Source organism: Sebastes fasciatus, chromosome 13 (assembly GCF_043250625.1).
Source record: "Sebastes fasciatus isolate fSebFas1 chromosome 13, fSebFas1.pri, whole genome shotgun sequence".
NCBI lineage: Eukaryota > Metazoa > Chordata > Actinopteri > Perciformes > Sebastidae > Sebastes > Sebastes fasciatus.
In genome coordinates this window covers 15,769,365-15,787,700 of record NC_133807.1, presented here as the reverse complement: position 1 = coordinate 15,787,700, position 18,336 = coordinate 15,769,365, and the positions used below count along the sequence as shown (strand labels likewise).

General features: G+C 38.8%; 1 protein-coding gene across 3 annotated transcripts; it reads left to right on the top strand.

Annotated features, from left to right (window-relative positions):
* The first annotated feature begins 4,772 nt into the window (after positions 1–4,772).
* On the top strand, positions 4,773–18,035 carry LOC141780525 (nuclear distribution protein nudE homolog 1-B-like). Of its 3 annotated transcripts, none has more exons than XM_074655793.1 (9): positions 4,773–4,959; positions 8,001–8,140; positions 9,062–9,215; positions 12,036–12,184; positions 12,630–12,766; positions 13,933–14,196; positions 14,310–14,395; positions 14,712–14,857; positions 16,167–18,035. In XM_074655793.1, exons 2-9 carry the CDS (start codon positions 8,055–8,057, stop codon positions 16,213–16,215), a joined length of 1,071 nt encoding a protein of 356 aa, XP_074511894.1. In that variant the 5' UTR covers positions 4,773–4,959; positions 8,001–8,054; the 3' UTR covers positions 16,216–18,035. The 3 variants fall into 3 exon arrangements, with proteins under 3 accessions (XP_074511894.1, XP_074511895.1, XP_074511893.1); XM_074655794.1 differs by having other exon boundaries at positions 4,773–4,994; positions 14,712–14,871; XM_074655792.1 differs by having other exon boundaries at positions 4,774–4,994.
* The last annotated feature ends 301 nt before the right edge of the window (positions 18,036–18,336 follow it).

Here is an 18,336-nt window from a genome sequence, read left to right as displayed (position 1 = left end):
AGAAATATGAAATATGTACAAATATTTACATTAAGACGTGCAATATATAGCCTAACAAATAACAACAGTGCAAATAAGTAAATACAAACTGCTGAGAAGTGGGATATATTAAATGTGTTAAATATAAATGCCAGGAAATAAGAAATAAGAAATGAGTACAGAATACAGTATAAATGCAGTATTAATGACAGTATTGCACATTAGTGGGATATTAATTTTCATGTGAACAGCTTAGTAGGAATATTGTCTATTGGAATAAGGGCATATACTATATATATCAGTAATCATCAGCAATCTCCTAAAACAGCTTCTCACTGTAGTTTTTATCAAACAAACAGGAGGAAATAGTGCATTTGTTGGGGACTATTTTCAGCGGCGTATTAATCCACATGTGGTGCTCTAGTGAGTCTGTGTGTTCATGGTGATGAAGGAACAACATTAATGTGTTTTAATGGAGCTCTACGGATCAGAGGAAGAAGATAAGTATTTGTGGGTCTTTTCGTTGGATTTTTGTTCATTATGATCATAATGTGTTATTACCATCAGTGCATCCTGCTTGTGTTGTGTTGTCTCCTAGTTTGACCTGTGTAGCTACAGTATGTTAATCCTGTCCTCTTACTTGAAACATCACATAGGTTGCCATCAGCCCAGAGACCTTATCATGTAACATGTCACCCACCCAAACCAGACCCATCACTCACTTTCATTTAATCATCTCTTAGTGAAGGATTTGAGACTTTTATTATTTATTTATCCAAAAGACATTAAAGAGAATTGATTTCTGAATATATACAGTACATTTTTTATTATACCAGAAGTGAAAAACTGTGTTATATTATACTTTTATGGATAAATTGTACCTGTCAGAGAGGACCAAGTTTATACAGACATTTAGAGGTTTGGTCACAGCCCTTCTGTAGATGAGCTTTAAGTGAATAACAACATAGACGTTCTGTTTTTTCCATGTAGGAAACCAAATAAAACCTTAAAGAAAATTCAATATTGTTCGTAACTTTGTGTGAAAGATTATGAAATTGTGAGCAAACTGTGATAACCTGCACTATTTTGTTGCATTATTACTTTGATATTTTTAGAAATAGGACACTTCTTTGGTCACTTTAATGTCAATTTGACAAGGGAGCAGCCAGTTAATCTGAATAAACTAGTCATTTTTTTTCTTTATAAATCTCCTCTTTTCTGTTCAGTGCACGGTACGATGTCATGACGAGATTTGATGGTAAATTGTGTCAGAGTTAAGCCATGAACAATGAGCCTGCAGCACTGTGAAGGTGTTGAACCAGCTCTGATTAGATTAAGACTGATGGAAACAACGAGATAGTAAAAAGTAAAATTTAAAGGTGAGACTTTTACTTGTTATGAAGATTTTTTATATTATGGTATTAGTACTTCTAGTAAAGGATCTGAATACGTATTCTTTCACTACTGCTGTACAAAGACCTAAAACAAAACCTGCTCACCGACTAAATCTGGCCACCTGTGTTATTATAGCAGGAGATGCTGTATGGAAGTACAGGGCGGATGGCGATAGATGTTGTACGCCAAAAAATAGGTCCAGCATGTAACTCTCCTTGACACCACAACTTGTACCTTTCTGTCTAAAAATGTGTTTTCAAACGCGATACATCAGGACAGAGCCAGGCTGGCTGTTTCTCCGTTTCCAGTCTTTAATGCTAAACTAGGCTAACCACATCCTGACTCAAGCTCTGTCAAGACTTTCTGAAACGTGAAGCAAGGTCAGAGTGGATTGGTGTGTGTGTGTGTGTGTGTGTGTGTGTAACAGCTTTATGCTCTAGTGATGGTGCGTGTGGATTAACCAGGATCAGATATGCCCGGTTAATCCCTCTGAAAAGGACACGGTTGACCCAGTGTGACCTCTGACCCCACCAACAGGAAGTGGAATTCCCCAATCAGAGTCAAGGATGCTGTCAGGTGCTCAGACATACTGTGACACGCACTCCTTCACTAACCTTCAGAACCAACCATACTGTATATGATGTATATACATCATGACGAGAAGCAGAGGAATTACAATACACACTTTTCCCATATTCAGGTCTTATAATTGAGAATAATAAATAATAAACAGTATAGCAAAATGAAGGACTGCAGATAAAAGTATAATTTATTGTAATGATGTCTGTTTCCTGTCACTTGTTAATCACTTGATCTGAATAAAACTGATGTTTAGTTTAACCAGAGACTGCACTGTAGTTATTTAAATAACTTTTTTCAATAATTTTTTAAATCACTAGATGTAGAGATACACTATGTAGATTCAATTAACTTACGTTTATAACATCACTAAGGCATGAAGTTTCTATTCTTTCTATTCTTGACAATAAATAAAAAAATAAAACAAATAGTAACAATTGTAATACTATCTATTTTGGGTATTAGGTTTCCACAGCAGACACAGACCACAACACCGGATGGACTAATACGAATTTTCATTATTTCCAAAAAAGGAAATGAATAACTAAAAAAAAAAAAAAATAGATGAAATGTTAAGAACAAAATACAACAAAAAACAGATTAAAATGTTAATAATAATGAGATATTAAATCAAAATGATTTATTTACTATGTCAAAATGCTAAACTAGTATCTTGTTGACTCTGCTGCTATTAAACACATCACACCACTGTCACTTTTTACTTGCTTCTATTTTTACTTCTATTCTATGTTAGTTTTTTATTATTTACTTTTTTTATTATTAATTATTATTTATTATTAATACTGTAAATGAATACAGCAGTATAACAAGCTCATTCATTTGTGTATGATTATACCTGTAGTTTATGTAATTATAGCTAGTAAAAAGGTAGATAGATAGATAGATAGATAAATACATAGATAGATAGTAACTTTATTGATCCCGAGGGAAATTCAAGTTTCCAGCATCACAGTTCCATAGTGCAAAACATGTTAGTAAAAAGGCAGTAAAAAGTTAGTAGTGCAAAGTACAAAGTACAAAAAAATATACCAGATATAAAAATACAAGGAGATGAAGAAAACTGTTAAAACTGAATATAGTGCAGAGTAACAGCTGTGATATAGGACTATTAAAAAAGTGAATATAGTGCAGAAGAGACTGTTAAAAATTAGTATAGTGCAGGGTAACTCCAGTAGTTTAGGCTATGAGTGCACTGTGTACATTATTATCTGGACACATAATAACACATTAATTAACTAACCACTACTCCAAAATGTACCATTTTATCCCGTTTTATATTAATTCCATATTTCCGACAGTACCTGAAGGCATCACCGGCCTCCTGGTAATCCATCACAACGTCTAGACTGAAGACGCCTCTGACACTGATATCACTCCTCTGATTGGTCAATGATCCTAATCCCGCCTACAAACATTTGATTGACAGACAGTCCGACTAATAGGAACAGGCAACAAGGCTGACATCTAACTTGTGATTGGTTGAACCGGTCTGGACAATATGAATGGCAACTTGTATTGTAGTGATGGGAATTCAGGCTCTTTTTAGTGAGCCAGATCATTTGAGCTCAGCTCACCAAGCCGGCTCTTTCGGCTCCAAAACGGCTCTTCATTTTACCACTTCTGCCTTTTATAATTCAGCCAAATTTAGCTCTGTTCTGACCTATGATTAGTATGTGTGCACATACATGACTTAAATTATTCAATATAATCATACTAAACCTTATAATTTCCAGAATATCGTAATTTTACATGCTGTTTCGTTTCTGACTGTCACTCATCTCGTCTGCTATTCGCGCACCATACTCCTCTCTCCCTTTCTCTCCTCCTCTCCGTCCTGCTCTGTACCTGTTGACCGCCAGCTCGCCGCGCACCCCCGACTCTCCCTGCTTGATGGTATGATCCTTGTCTGTCATCACCTGATTGGTCGCACGGACGTCATTAACACAACATTCAGTCACAGTCAGTGCATAGAGTGCCCGTGGCGCGGAGAAGATCGTCCTATCATTCTGCCTTGAATTAATTAAAGGGACTGTTTGTAACTTTCAGAAATCTTTGTTAACAGCGACACCTGTGGCCGTTAAGTCAACGAAAGTCAGCGTCGGGCTCGTGCTTGTGCTCGCTCTACATAGACATGAATGAGCAACGCTCAAAACAGTAAGGCGATACACGTCAGCTAAAACCACAATATCACTCTACATTTCACCTGCTTGGGAGAAATGTTAGCTGACCAGATGAAGGTCTCTCCATGAATCACTGCTGATTCTAGTGTTGGCGTTTCCTGCTTCAGCCTCCCGACCGCGGTCAGAAGGAACAGGGGAGACACAGGCACACGGTCGAAGACGATAACATTTCTCGCTGCGGAGCCCCGTCACTTCACAAGACACGGGAAACCTCTGTTGGTCTGGAGGAGCTGCAGCAGTTATTTCTGCACAAACGTCCACTGTACATTCACTAGATATTCTCAGAGCTAAGAAGTCTTCTGCAGTGTGTATTGTGCGCGCATGCACGTAAGAGTGGAGCGTGAGAGCGCGCGCGGTGTGTGAGTGATGACAAGCAGGCAGAGGAGCAGAGACTCCGGCCCTGGAGACCAAAGCTACGGTCTCCCTTGTGTCTTCTGGCCGTGGTCGGGGGGCTGGAGCAGGAAGAGTTTACACTGTTTAGCAAGACAGGCTTCGCTAGATATAATTTTGCAGTTTTGTTTTTTACGGGTAAAAAGTTACAAAAAGCCCCTTTAAAGAAAGAAAAAAAGAAGAAAAAACGGCTCTCGGACGGGAGCCGGCTCTTTGAACCGGCTCGTTCGTGTCCGGCACATCACTATTGTATTGTTCGACGTCTTCCCAAGACAGAAGCAACTTTGTGGTTTCTAACTCCCGAGAAACTACTTTAATAGTTTTATTTTTACTGGATCTGCTTTAGATTTAGCAAACAAACGTTGGTCGGTAGCTTTACCAGCACACGAAGAGGATTTAGAAGAAGAATAAAGTGGTGAATATTGCGTCTAACGGAGCTAACTGTTGATCGTAAGTTACAGCTGTGTTGTGTTTGAGTCAGCTGGGATTTAAATGGTTAAACTCCGTTAGCTCAACTAGCTCACTTATTTATATGTACAAGATGAGGACATTCTTCTAACTTTCTTATGCCGTGTTGTCTGAGCTTTTGTTGTTAATAGTTTGACCTAATGACCTGTGATGTTTATAAAGTCAGGTGTTACTAATGAGGGTTATAAACTACCCGTTATCTAATGTCTGCTCTAGGTTCCTGTTTTTAGTTTCTAGCTGCTTCGACCAGACTCCGTTTAAATATTGCATATCATTTATTTCAACAGTGGTTTGCATTATATTTTTATCTAATTTGACTTACATTAAAGATGTCTTATAAATCAATAGAATCTATTGTTCAATTCGGCATACATGCAGTATTAAAAAAAACATGTAATATAGCTAGATTTAAACTTATCAGCTTGTTTTTCCCGTTATCTTGCTGGTGACGTCGGCTCTAGGTTCCTGTTTTCAGTTCCACCGCTACAGCTGCTTTGACCAGGCTCCGTTTAAATATTGTATATAATTTATTTCACCAGTGTTTTGCTTTATATTTGTATCGAATTTGACTTACATTAAAGATGTCTTATAAATCGATATAATCTATTATTCAATTCGGCATACATGCAGAATTAAAAAAACATATAATAAGATAAGATAAGTTTATTAATCGAGTCAATTCTTGTGCCAGAGATTGCTAAAAAATAAAACAAAATTACAACAAGTTCAAGTGTATAAAATACAAGTGTATAAAATAAAAAAGTACTATTTCTAGTACCAGTGCCTAATAGAATAACAATTAAGTAAGATACATTTAGTAAAATGAGTAAATAAGATTAGTAAAATAAAAAAGGTAAAATAAGCTTAAAAAACAGAAAAATAAGTAATATTGCACATGTTGGACATTAATATTGCACACAATGAACAGTAATATTGCACATGATGGAAATTAATATTGCACACAATGAACAGTGATATTGCACATATTGGACATTAATAATGCACACAATGAAGAGTAATATTGCACATGATGGAAATTAATAATGCACACAATGAACAGTGATATTGCACATGATGGAAATTAATAATGCACACAATGAACAGTGATATTGCACATGTTGGAAATTAATAATGCACACAATGAACAGTGATATTGCACATGTTGGAAATTAATAATGCACACAATGAACAGTGATATTGCACATGTTGGACATTAATATTGTACACAATGAACAGTGATATTGCACATGAGAATGTAAAAAGTAGTATTGCACAGGATATTGATATTATATTTGTACTCAGTGTCCGGTGTTTTCAGCTATCCTTCCTGCAGAATAATATAGCTAGATTTAAATTTATTAGCTGGATTTTCCCGTTATCTTTCAAGATTCAAGATTCAAGATTTTTATTTGCCATTTGCACCTAATATAAGTACATTGGAAGTCTGAGCAGTTTACACCGAGTCAGCTTTAAGAAACGAAAAAAGGTAGAAAAGGCACAATGTAATTACAGTACAAAATAAGTAGCACATTCAACTCAACACAATAAATAAATAAATTATTAAATATAAAGCGCCCTCAGTGTAGTCAATAAATAAACTAAACTACCCTCTGCATAGGAACGATACCCCCACAATACAAATATACAGTATATATGCTCCATGACCATGTTAAAAGAACTTGTGACTCTCATAAAAATATTTAAAAAAAGAAATAATTAATATATTTCAGAGAATTACACAGTGGAAGGCAGCATATTGCACAGCATTACAGTCCATTCAGTTCAGGTGTACTGTGTGTCAATAATGGTATGGAGGTGAGGTGTGGGTTATTTGTGTCCCTCTTTAATGTCCTTTTTATTTTTATTTTTTTTATTTAACCTTTATTTAACCAGGTAGTACTCATTGAGATTAAGAATCTCTTTTGCAAGAGACACCTGGCCAAGACAGCAGCATTTAAACATACATTAAAGTTTCAGACGACACAACATAAAACAAATGCAAAATAAATACATAGCATAATATCATACAAAACACATTTGCCACAAGTCTTCTTTTAACTGGGAAGAAGCTGTAGTGAAACCAGAGGTGCTCTGTGAGTGGAGATGCTCTCTGGCCTCTGGTGCCTCAGGTCGTATCCTGATTCCCTCCACCTGAACAGAGAGTGAGCTGGGTGGTGTCTTCCTATGTAAGAACACCATCCACACTATGGATTGCTTGCTGCTGTGACAACCAACATTTTAGAAATTGATATTTCATCTGAAACATAGTGCTACTTGATGGATCACTTATGTGCCGAATTAATGTGAAAGTGCTGATGAATCGTCTGAAATCATGTTCTATAATAATAAACAATTTTCCATTAAAGGTCCCATATTGTAAAAAAGTGAGAGATTTTCACGTCTTTTACATTATAAAACAGGGTTAAGTGCTTTATAAATACTGTTAAACTATCAAAATGCTCAATGTACAGAGAAATACACACACAGCCCGTATTCAGAACCTGTGCATTTGAAACAAGCCGTTAGGATTTCTGTCCATTTGTGATGTCACAAATATACAATATTTACACCGTTACACGGTTTTAAACGTAAACATTCTAAATGTGTCCCAGTTTATTTCCTGTTGCAGTGTATGTAAATAACATCACCTGACAGGAAGTAAACATGGACCCAAACTGTTGCCTAGCAACGCAATTCCGTTGCAATTCCGTTGCAATTCCTTTGAAATGCACTAAAACGGAGCGTTTCAGACAGAGGGTAAAGACAGGTATATTCAGGCTGACAGTATGAGGAAAATAAAGTTTTTTTTTTAACATTACAGCATGTAAACATGTTCTAGTAGAAACACAAAATACAAGTATGAACCTGAAAATGAGCATGATATGGGACCTTTAAGCGGTGTCAATTTTAAAATAAATTGTCCAATTTCTAAACAGAAATTCTACCGTGCAGAACTTTTCTCATTGCCTTGTTTTAATGGATTTACAGACCAGTGTAGGTGCGTGACAGGAGACTTAGCTCTCCACCTGGGCTGGGTTGGAGATGGGGGATCCGGAGCCTGCAGAGTTTGGGTCCCTGGAGGAAGAGCTGCAGTACTGGAAGGAGCAGGCTACCAGCAACCAACAGAGGTGTGTCTTCCATGTTTATGTTGTTTTTAACAGACCTCACAGACCATCACTACTGCCTCCCTCAGTTCATCAAATTAAAAGATGTAAAAGTGCTCTATATCATGATATGAGAATACATTTCTTGGCTACCTGTGTTGTCTTTTCCTGGATGATCCAAGTGTTTTTGCACCTTTTAGATGACCTTATTGATGACCATTTCTGAAAGCATGCCGTACTAGTTCATAATGTTTTATGCTGCAGAAGACCTGAAAGACGATTTAAAAAAAAAAAAAAATCTTGTTATACAAGTTAGTATTTCGCATGAATAACTTAATACATCTTGTGCTAATCAGATAACAAGTTGTGAATCAGAATCTGGCCGGGCCAAGTCGGTTTTCACATACACAATGTGTGTGCACGCACAATATTAAAAAATATAATCTTTCAGGACTTCTGGGGCTCTGTAATAAAGTCTGGAAAAATAATCAATACCTTTTTGCTGCTCTCCAGTTCAGTTTATAGAAGTGTGAGTCTGTAGACACTCCTGCAAGAGAAACAATTGTGAACCTCAAGGTGTTTTTCTATTAAACACATTCCTGTGATGTTTAGACTTTTGTGTTTAATCCGTAATGGCCAGAACTTCCTGTGGTTCGGTGGGAAAATGGTTGTTTGTCCAAACAGGTGTGGTTTAGAATTATCTGGCAAACCGAACGTGTCTTGGGTCAGATTGTTTTTTCTCTAAACACGAGTGTGATTAGTGTGTTTTTACTGTATAAAACCCCCGAATCCAAACTAATAAGCCACATTGAATAATAGCTTAATGGAGCTGTTGCCCCCGCGACCCGATCCCGGATAAGCGGTTGAAGATGGATGGATGGTTTGCTGCGATAATGTCCAAAGGTAACAAACATATGGCTTACATTCTGCGTATTATGTGTGCAGTGCGGAGGAAGCCCAGGAGGAACTGCAGGAGTTTCAGCAGATGAGTCGGGACTATGAGGTGGAGCTGGAGATGGAGCTGAAACAGTGTGAGGCCCGAAACCGAGAGCTTCTCTCCGCCAACAACCGCATCAGCACGGAGCTGGAAAACTACAAGGTACAGAGGACATTATCAGTTATCAGATACTAACAAAAAGATTCAACATCCCAACCTGAAAAACCAAGACACGACCACTGAAGGCTTTGAGAAGCGTCTGCAATACGACTCATTGTCTCAACATGTTTTTTTATAGCCAACACTGAAACATAAAGCTGCTGTATCAGGGATGTCCAGGTCATTTTAATAACATTCAACCGTTTAAAGTGGATTTGATTGGGGATTTCCATATTCATCAGCTGATAGCAAGTCAAGTTTTATGGCTCCCATTGTCTGTGCTGAATAGCCTTCACTGGTGCTCACACTTTCACAGAGGATTGATTCAGGGCAAAAAAAGGCAGCTGATGACTCTCGCTTGGTCTGTGTCTGGAGGGGATGGCAGTACTTCCCATAAGAACTATCCCAGTCATGTCGCAGTTCACTCACCACCCTTTTAAAAAATTTATTAGTTTAACCTTTTGCTGAGATCACAAGAGATATAGAGTGCTATACAGGAATGAGTCCTAAAACCTAGAAATGAGTTATCATTTTAGCCTTTCCTGTTCCCTCGTCTGGAAGTCAATGGGATTTTAGTTAGAAGCCTGAAATAAGGTCTGTCGATTGCATTCACAATACAAAAATCATAAAAGTGGTGTTCATCTGTGAAGCTTATCTTGCTGAACAAAAAGTGTAAGTATCATAAATGTTTGTTTGCCACAGAGCTTATTTTCTGCAATAATTCAAAACCCAATGGAACAATCCCATTGGCTTTTAGTGGAGGGAACCAGGGTGATGCTAAAAGTTCGTCATCCCTGGAGCGCTCTATGTGCAGGGACAGTGGCTCAGTTAAAAAAAAAAAAAGACACAGATACTGGTTTCTACATATTTTCATTTTCATAAAGCCTTGTTTACGCTCTGTGCTGTGTCCCCGGTGCAAGGCTGTGCAGGCTGAAAGTGAGGTCATTGCACCATGTGTTGGCACACTGGCGCCACAGGCCATCGTAACACGTGGTTGTGCACCACCTAGTTAAGCCTTTTTGCAGTAGCTTGTTGGTCAGAGAGGAATGCCATCTGTGGACGCCTCCACCACAATGTCTTGTGTAAGCATAAACAAACCTTAATGATTCAGCTGCTTTGAAACAACTTAATATAAAGAAGCCACATGTCTAGGACCCTAGTTTTTCTTGTTTAATACTCACTGTTCTACCATTTTAATTAAGTTTAAATAATTTTAATAATTAAACCGTGCTGAATGCCTGTTTACCCTACAATACGTGTTATGGGCCAGTCAAATGTCAATAACATGCTATTTCTATTTGGTTTTTCTTGCATATCTCCCTCTCAGGAGTCGTTGAGACCTTTAGTGGTTCTGTCGTCCTCCACTGTACAAACAGGGAGGCAGTTTGCAAAGGTTGAGTTTCGGGGTGTCAAAGTTAACGCAATAATAACGCTTTAACGCAAATTTGTCACTAATTTCTTTTACGCATTAATGCAACTTGCGATTTTTAAGGTTGTTGCGGGCTCAGTTTTAAAGCTAGACTGAAGATACTGGTATCATAGTCAAGTCAGCACACTGACACACTGACAGCTGTTGTCCCCTGTTAGGCTTGAGTTTGCCATGTTATGATTTGAGCATATTTTTTATGCTAATTGCAGTACCTGGGAGGGTTTCTGGCAGGGTCTGAAATTAGCACCACATGCCACCCGCCAAATGCGGGTTAATTGTTGGCAGTGGCGGGTGAAAACATCAGGACATCCGCCACTTTGGCAGGCAGGGAAAACGCTAGTGATGGGAATAGAGAGCCGTAATTTTTCGATTCCTTGACATCTCATGCCTCCGTGACTATCGATTCCTCTTATTGGTGCTTTCCGACAGTTGCTCATGCACAACGACGCATACGCACGCTGTATCATGTTTCAGTTTGTTTGGGACTGCAGACATGGTGGAGAGAAAAAAAAGCACTCAAAAGGCATGACGCTGCTAACAACAAATCTGTCTTGAAATCAGAAGGAGGAGAGTTAGTTAACGTTACCTGTTAGCAGCCGGTGGGCAGCACAGTCCTGCTTGGTTAAATAACGAAGTTACTAACGTTAACGGAGGTGCCATTGAGTTATTATTATGAGACGTTCACACTCTGCTCAGCAAAATGACTATTGACTACGTTATCATGATGTGTTCAAATGTAATCTCGTAAAATTAAGTTTTTGGCGAGAAACTTGAATAAATCCAGTTGTTTGAAGGAGATGTTTTCACAATAATATAAAATAGATATTAGAGACGGAATTATGACATGTTTAACTTCCTAACAACTTACCAATATTTTTTTAATCAAAGCATATATTTAAATAATCATAATCATTTGAATTGTGTTTTTATGCAAATAACCACTATAGATGACAATAACAAATTAAAGTACAGTACAATACAGTGTACAGTACCCTCCCTCCTCCCAAAAATAGGGCTCTCCCAGAAGCTACGGTGTAATTCAAACTCTGGAATTTACCATAAAAGTAAAATATATTGAACAATGAATGACATCAGATCTAAATTTGACTTGAGCTTGACATGTTGTGTGTCACCAGCTGTGACCCTCACACTCACACGGCCTCTTGGGAGCTCAGTTCACACCAATATTTCCTATTTTAGAGACAAATAATGTATATAAATATTCTAATATTCTGTCGATGCTGCTAAGCTAGACATATAAAACACATGATGTCTGTGCACCAAAGTATGTATGTATGTATTTGGACATGTAAATGTATTATGGTATCAAATAAACCTTTTAGGAGTTATGCTTTGAAGCTTTCATAATCTGTCTCCTCCTGACTCTTCTCCAGGAGAAGTATGAGACGCAGCACTCGGAGGCCCACCGGCAGATCTCCACCCTGGAGGGAGACCTGGCTGAGACCACCGCCGTCAGAGACCAGCTTCACAAATACATCAGAGAGCTGGAGCAGGCCAACGATGACCTGGAGAGGACCAAGAGGTCAGAGGACACTTCAAGAAGTTGAAGGAAAATTCTGTGATTCTACAACTCTACTAAAGATTAAACCAATTTTAGTCATGTTTGCAAACCTAAATAGAGGTCAAAGAAAATATAAATGAATCAGGCTGTTTCACAAACCAGAAAACTGATCCACTGATCCGATAGTCATGATGTGGGCTATGTATTTGTTCTTTTAGAGGAGTAGATCATTTGTTTCACAGTTTGAGAATGTTTTTTAGGTGCAAAGTGCTTCAATACAAATGTATTATTAACAGTGTAGTTGTTTCAGAGAGGGAAAAAGACAGAATCAGATTGGTTTTGTATGCTGATACTCAAGGTTGTGGTATCGGACATGAAAAATTGCATCCATCCCTACTAACAGGCTGCCTTCGTCGGTTACCTGACACTCCGCTCCGCTAACAGTGTTGCTCTGTGTGTGTTTCAGGGCGACCATCATGTCGCTGGAGGACTTTGAGCAGAGGATGAACCATGTCATAGAGAGGAACGCCTTCCTGGAGAGCGAGCTGGATGAAAAGGAGAACCTGCTGGAGTCTTTCCAGAGGCTGAAGGACGAGGCCAGAGGTAGAAAGCTCTGAGTGATCTGCTGTCGGCTAAAACTAGTTTTACAAACTTGTGCTAAGTTTTGGAGCTGATTTCATGTTAATTTTTTGTTTTCCTTTCCTGAAAACAGTCATAATAAATACAAATATTGTAACATATTTAAGTTATATCAGAACAAGAAGAGGAAACATGGTGCCAGGGAATAAAATTATAAAGTTACACAGACAGAATCCACAGAAGTGCAGGAGGATGTGTGCACTCAGTGGAAATTAAATAATTTATTTCCGGAAGAAAAGGAGGTTAAAGGAGTACATTGAAGTCATTTCAGTCAAAATCTTATAGATATTTTGTATCTTCACCTCTTTCTAGGACTGTCAATTGATTAAAATAGTTAATCACGAATGAATCGCACATTTTTTAACTGTTCAAAATGTATCTTAAAGGGAGATTTCTCAAGTATTTAATACTCTTATCAACATGGGAGTGGCCAATATGCTGCTTTATGCAAATGTATGTATATATTTATTATTGGAAATCAATTAACGACACAAAACAATGACAAATATTGTCCAGAAACCCTCACAGGTACTGCATTTAGCATGAAAAATATACTCAAATCATAACTTGGCAAACTCAAACCCAACGGGCAACAACAGCTGTCAGAGTGTCAGTGTGCTGACTTGACTATGACTTGCCCCAAACTGCATGTGATTATCATAAAGTGGGCATGTCTGTAAAGGGGAGACTCGTGGGTACCCATAGAACCCATTTTCATTCACATACCTGGAGGTCAGAGGTCAAGGGACCCCCTTTGAAAACGGCCGTGCCAGTTTTTCCTCGCCAAAATTTTGAGTAATTTTGTAGCATTATTTAACCTCCTTCTTGACACGCTAGTATGACATGGTTGGTACAGATGGATTCCTTAGGTTTTTCTAGTTTCATATGATGCCAGTATTTTCACTCTAGCTTTAAAACTGAGCTACAACCTAAAAATTGTAAGTTGCGTTAATTTGTTAATGAAATTAGTGGCGCTACAACGAATTTGCGATAACCGCCCTACATCTTTCATATCTCACAATTTATCTAAAGAGTTGAAATGCAGCCAAAGTGAATGCAGTTTGTTTCATCATTTTAAAGTCTGTTTCACGTCTGTTACTGTTATTTTTATGTGTGTGTGTGTGTGTCAGACCTGAGACAGGAGCTTGCGGTGCAGCAGAAACAGCAGGTACAGGACAGGAAGCCGTCCCTCAGCAGTGCAATCAAAGATCCTTCCACCTCCTCCTCCTCCTCCTCAGCCTCGGCTGGTCTGCCCACCCCGCCCCTCACCCCACCGGACAAACGAACGGAGGACAAAACCACGTCTTCGTCCTCTCACCAGCCCGTCCCCTCCGCCACCACACCGTCCAGACCTCCGGAGTCCTTCAGCACCCCCCCGCCCTCCGTCAGCAGAGGTCGGCTCATGTGTTGTTGTTGTTGTTGGGACAATTATATGATGAGGATTCACTGATGTTTATCATTAGAAACTTGGATTTCTCTGCATTCATCGGATGGTTTATTTCTGCAGGTGAAAGCCTCTCGGCGACTCCTCTCACCACGTCGGCGAGAATCTCGGCTCTGAACATCGTCGGAGAGCTGCTGAGGAAAGTCGGGGTGAGAAGAAGCACACTTGTGACCCAGAACTTTCTATCAGCTGCTGACTTCTCATCATGTGACGCTGCAGGCTGCTTCTGGCTTCAAATGCAAACTAATCCTCCTCTGGAGCTGGAGAGTTTATAGATTTTAACATAATGTACAGACGAGCACAAATCAACACTTGTTCTTCCTAAATAGATTTTTATAATACTAATATAATAAAACGTAAAGATACTCACCATATCACATTAATTCCAAACATCACAGTGATGGTCGTGTATGAAGCTGATTGTTTAAGGGAAGAACTTCAACTTGTTTCCTGCGCTGCTTGTAGAACCTGGAGTCCAAGCTGGCGTCGTGTCGGGAGTACGTCCAGGAGCAGACAGTGGGCCGCAGAGGCCACGCTGGTGGACAGGGGGCGCCGTCGGGCCAGAACAACTCCTCAGAGACCCATGCTACCAACGGCCTCTACAACAAGGGGTGAGACGATGCAAGTCAATATTCAGACTAGTAAAGTCATCAAATAATGTTGTATTACCAGTTATTGGTTCGTAAAAGGGAGAAAATAGTGCAAAAATAGTCCAGCTGTGATGAAAAATCACAAATGTCCCTGTAAGAGGCTTTAAAATGATGTTGTTGTTTCCCTTTTTTATGTGCTAGTCGGTGTCTTCTGACAGCACCAGTGGTGGAAGAAGTATTCAGATCGTTTACTTCAGTAAAAGTAGCAATAACATACTGTAAAAGTACTGCATTCAAAAGTCTACTTAAGTAAAAGCACAGAAGTATTGGCAACAAAATGTACTTAAGTATTAAAAGTACAAGTTCTCAATAGGCAGCAGAATGGCCTGTATTATATATATATATATCATATTTTCAGGTTATTATTGTTGATGTTTTAATATGTAAGCATTTTAATGTTGTAGCTTGCCAAAGTTTGCGATTTTAGCTACTGTAAATACCAGGCTTTTATTTGAAGCAGGCTTATATTAGAGACAGGCTGTTATTTCTAATTCTGTTTGATAAATACTGTATATTTGGTTGTATTTCATTATGGAGCCTCTTTGTTTTCTGATCCTCTCCTATTTGCACGGTTGAATTTTTCTCTTTGCATTATGCTGTTAATACAAACTCGACACTTGTATTCATTTCAAATTAGTGGCCATACCACCAACTCAACACATGCACCTGTAAACCACTGCCGCGGTAATATCTCAAGATTAACAACCATTAACAGGGGAATAACGGCTCATTATTAGAGAACTTTTATCTGAGAATTTACGGTAGATTACATACTGTTGTGTAGTTATTCCTCGACAATGTATACTTTAAAACAGCACTAGGTTTTCTGTGTAAACTCTTCATCTAACTGTCTAGCTAGTCGCCCAAAGTCTCATTTGATTGGAGGAATTTTTCTAAACGCCCCAGAGTGCAGGATGAGTCATCAAACATTTGAAACCGTTTACAGGAAGAGAAAAGACAGAAATATTGATCAGATTTTGATGTAAAAATACTTTGATACTGATTTTTTGACACATATTTGGCATATAACAAGAGATCAATGAACAATTAACACAGAGACACAGGATTAAAATTGGGAAAATGTATTTTTCATTTTATTTAATTTTTTTATTTGAAGTACTGTACTTGAGTAAACGTATTTAGTGACTCTCCACCACTGGAATGTACCTGCCAAATATTGTCCCATCAATATTTGGTCAATGTTTTCCGCTGGTTTGAAGGTTGTAAGCATCTAAACTTACATTGTGAAGTGTCTGTTGTGTTTTTAAAGGCTGGTGAAGAGGATAGACTTCGGAGCGGCACCCAAGCTGCTGCTGTGAAAGTGAAAACGTTCTCCACCTCGATCCCGAACCTTCCTCTGAGCTGCTCGTGCCTCCCCCGTCCCTGCAGCCTGGATGTAACGGTACTGTGTTGGTTAGCAGAACGTGGACCTCTCTCACTCTGAGCTGCAGTGATGCACATGGACGGATATGTTTTCTATGGATACTTTGGGATCCGGTCTGTTACCAGCTCAAGTCTACACAGTCTGAGTTTTTGTTTGTTTGTTTATTAGCAGGACTAAGCTTGAATTAACTTCCTGGACTTGTGCTGCATGTCACCACCTCACCTCCTTTGTTTTTCGTTTGTGTCTTTTTTTTGTGTGTTAAGACTGAACACGAAGCGACTTTTAGAGGCAGCGTGACTCCGTACAGTCAATGAAAAGACTTCGGGATGCAGGTTCTCGTCGAGGTGGTTGCGCTCAGCAGAAAGCTGTAGTACTCCAATACATGACAGGGTTTCCCTCACTGTACGCTAGCGGGGGATGAATTTACAGAAGGAAAGCGCACAAGTGTACGGAGAGAAAATGGCCCAACTTGTCATTTCATCTCGATTACATTTAATACTCATGTACATTTAGCCACACATACTGTATGCATCTCTTGTGGTCGACTCTACTCCGGTCCAGAAGGAGTCGGTAATGCAACATGTTCTCATCTTAACTCGTCACATACTGCCGCTTGGCGTCACTTTAGGATTGGGCAACAAAACCACTTAGTTAGGTTTAGGAAAAAAACAGCAAGGTTGGGATTAAAACTACTATATTTGTGCAGTGAAAATTAATGAATGAATCATATTTATGAACTAGAAGACAAAAGTCTTATCGTCTTCATGGGGTCCCGAGGTGGATTTCACTCCGTCTCCAAGGCTTCGTGGATGCATTTACACCTTGCTTTTTGATATCTATGACGTATGAAGTGACTTAAGTGTAAACGGGGTCGATCAGTGTGGAGGAAAATAAGAAACTTAACAGGAACTCTGGTTGTTTCTGACATCGGTCTGAGCTGTAGCGTATGTGCACACATGTGAAGTTAAACATCTGTACCGTCACGTTTGTCTGCTAAAAGACTTCAGTGGTCAAACCTGCACAATTAAACCAAAGTGAGAATTTTGACTTTATGTTTAGTTTGAACACACCTTGAACACTGGAAGGGCACTTTTATCTACAGGAGAGAGAGAGGAGGCGGTTTCTGAGAATGTCTTTAAATTACTACTTTTGAAATGTTAGGACAACACAGTCCATCTTGTCCTCATAAAAAACAACATTTGATGGTCTGATTTAATACAATACGCCTCCACAGCTGCATTTTGTTGAATGAGAGGTTGGCAAAAAAAACGAATCCCAGAGAGAATGGAAATAATAGTCGATTCAAACACACATTGTAGTCCTGTAGTTAATTAGTTATAGAAAAACATGGATTTGGTATCTGTGTTGTTGCTCATAATTATCTTAAGGGTTTATTTGAAGCGTGGAATTTAGATTTCCTGCTACTGGAGTCAGGAAACTGCTGACCTGGAAGGAGCTTTCAAAAGCAGCCCTCTGCAGGCCTTCGGGTTTTAATGAACTTTGTTTTTTAGTACCATGAAAAAGTCAAATTACTTATTAAAAGCACAATGTTTTGTGGGGAAAAAAAGAAAGTTTTGAATGCAGATCTTACCAACAACATCTAGTGGCCATCAGTGGTTCTGCATCTTAAAGCTGCCTAAATGAATATGTTGTTGTATCAATAATTAATGAAATGTAGTAATGAAGAGATTTTTTACAGTCACCATTTCTGCCGCTCCATGTAGCTGTTTTAGCCTCATTTATCTCCGACTAGTTCTGGTTGTACGGCTCATTCAGCTGTCACACAACTGTTCAAGAAAACTCATTTTCTTCTTTTCTGAATAAGGACATTTTCTTTGCTTTCCCTCCTTGTATGACTGAGATCAGCGTTAGAGGAAGCATCACTTCTATGTTGTTGAACTCCTTGTTAACCTGTTAAATGTCCGTGATGGAAGCAGAATTACAACTAGAATTTAACTTTGCAGCTTTTTCCCCCGTTTGCAGTGAGGTTGTCTTTAGGGCTGTCCGATCTGTTACTTATATTTACCTGACACCGCTGCCCAGCGCACACTCAAAG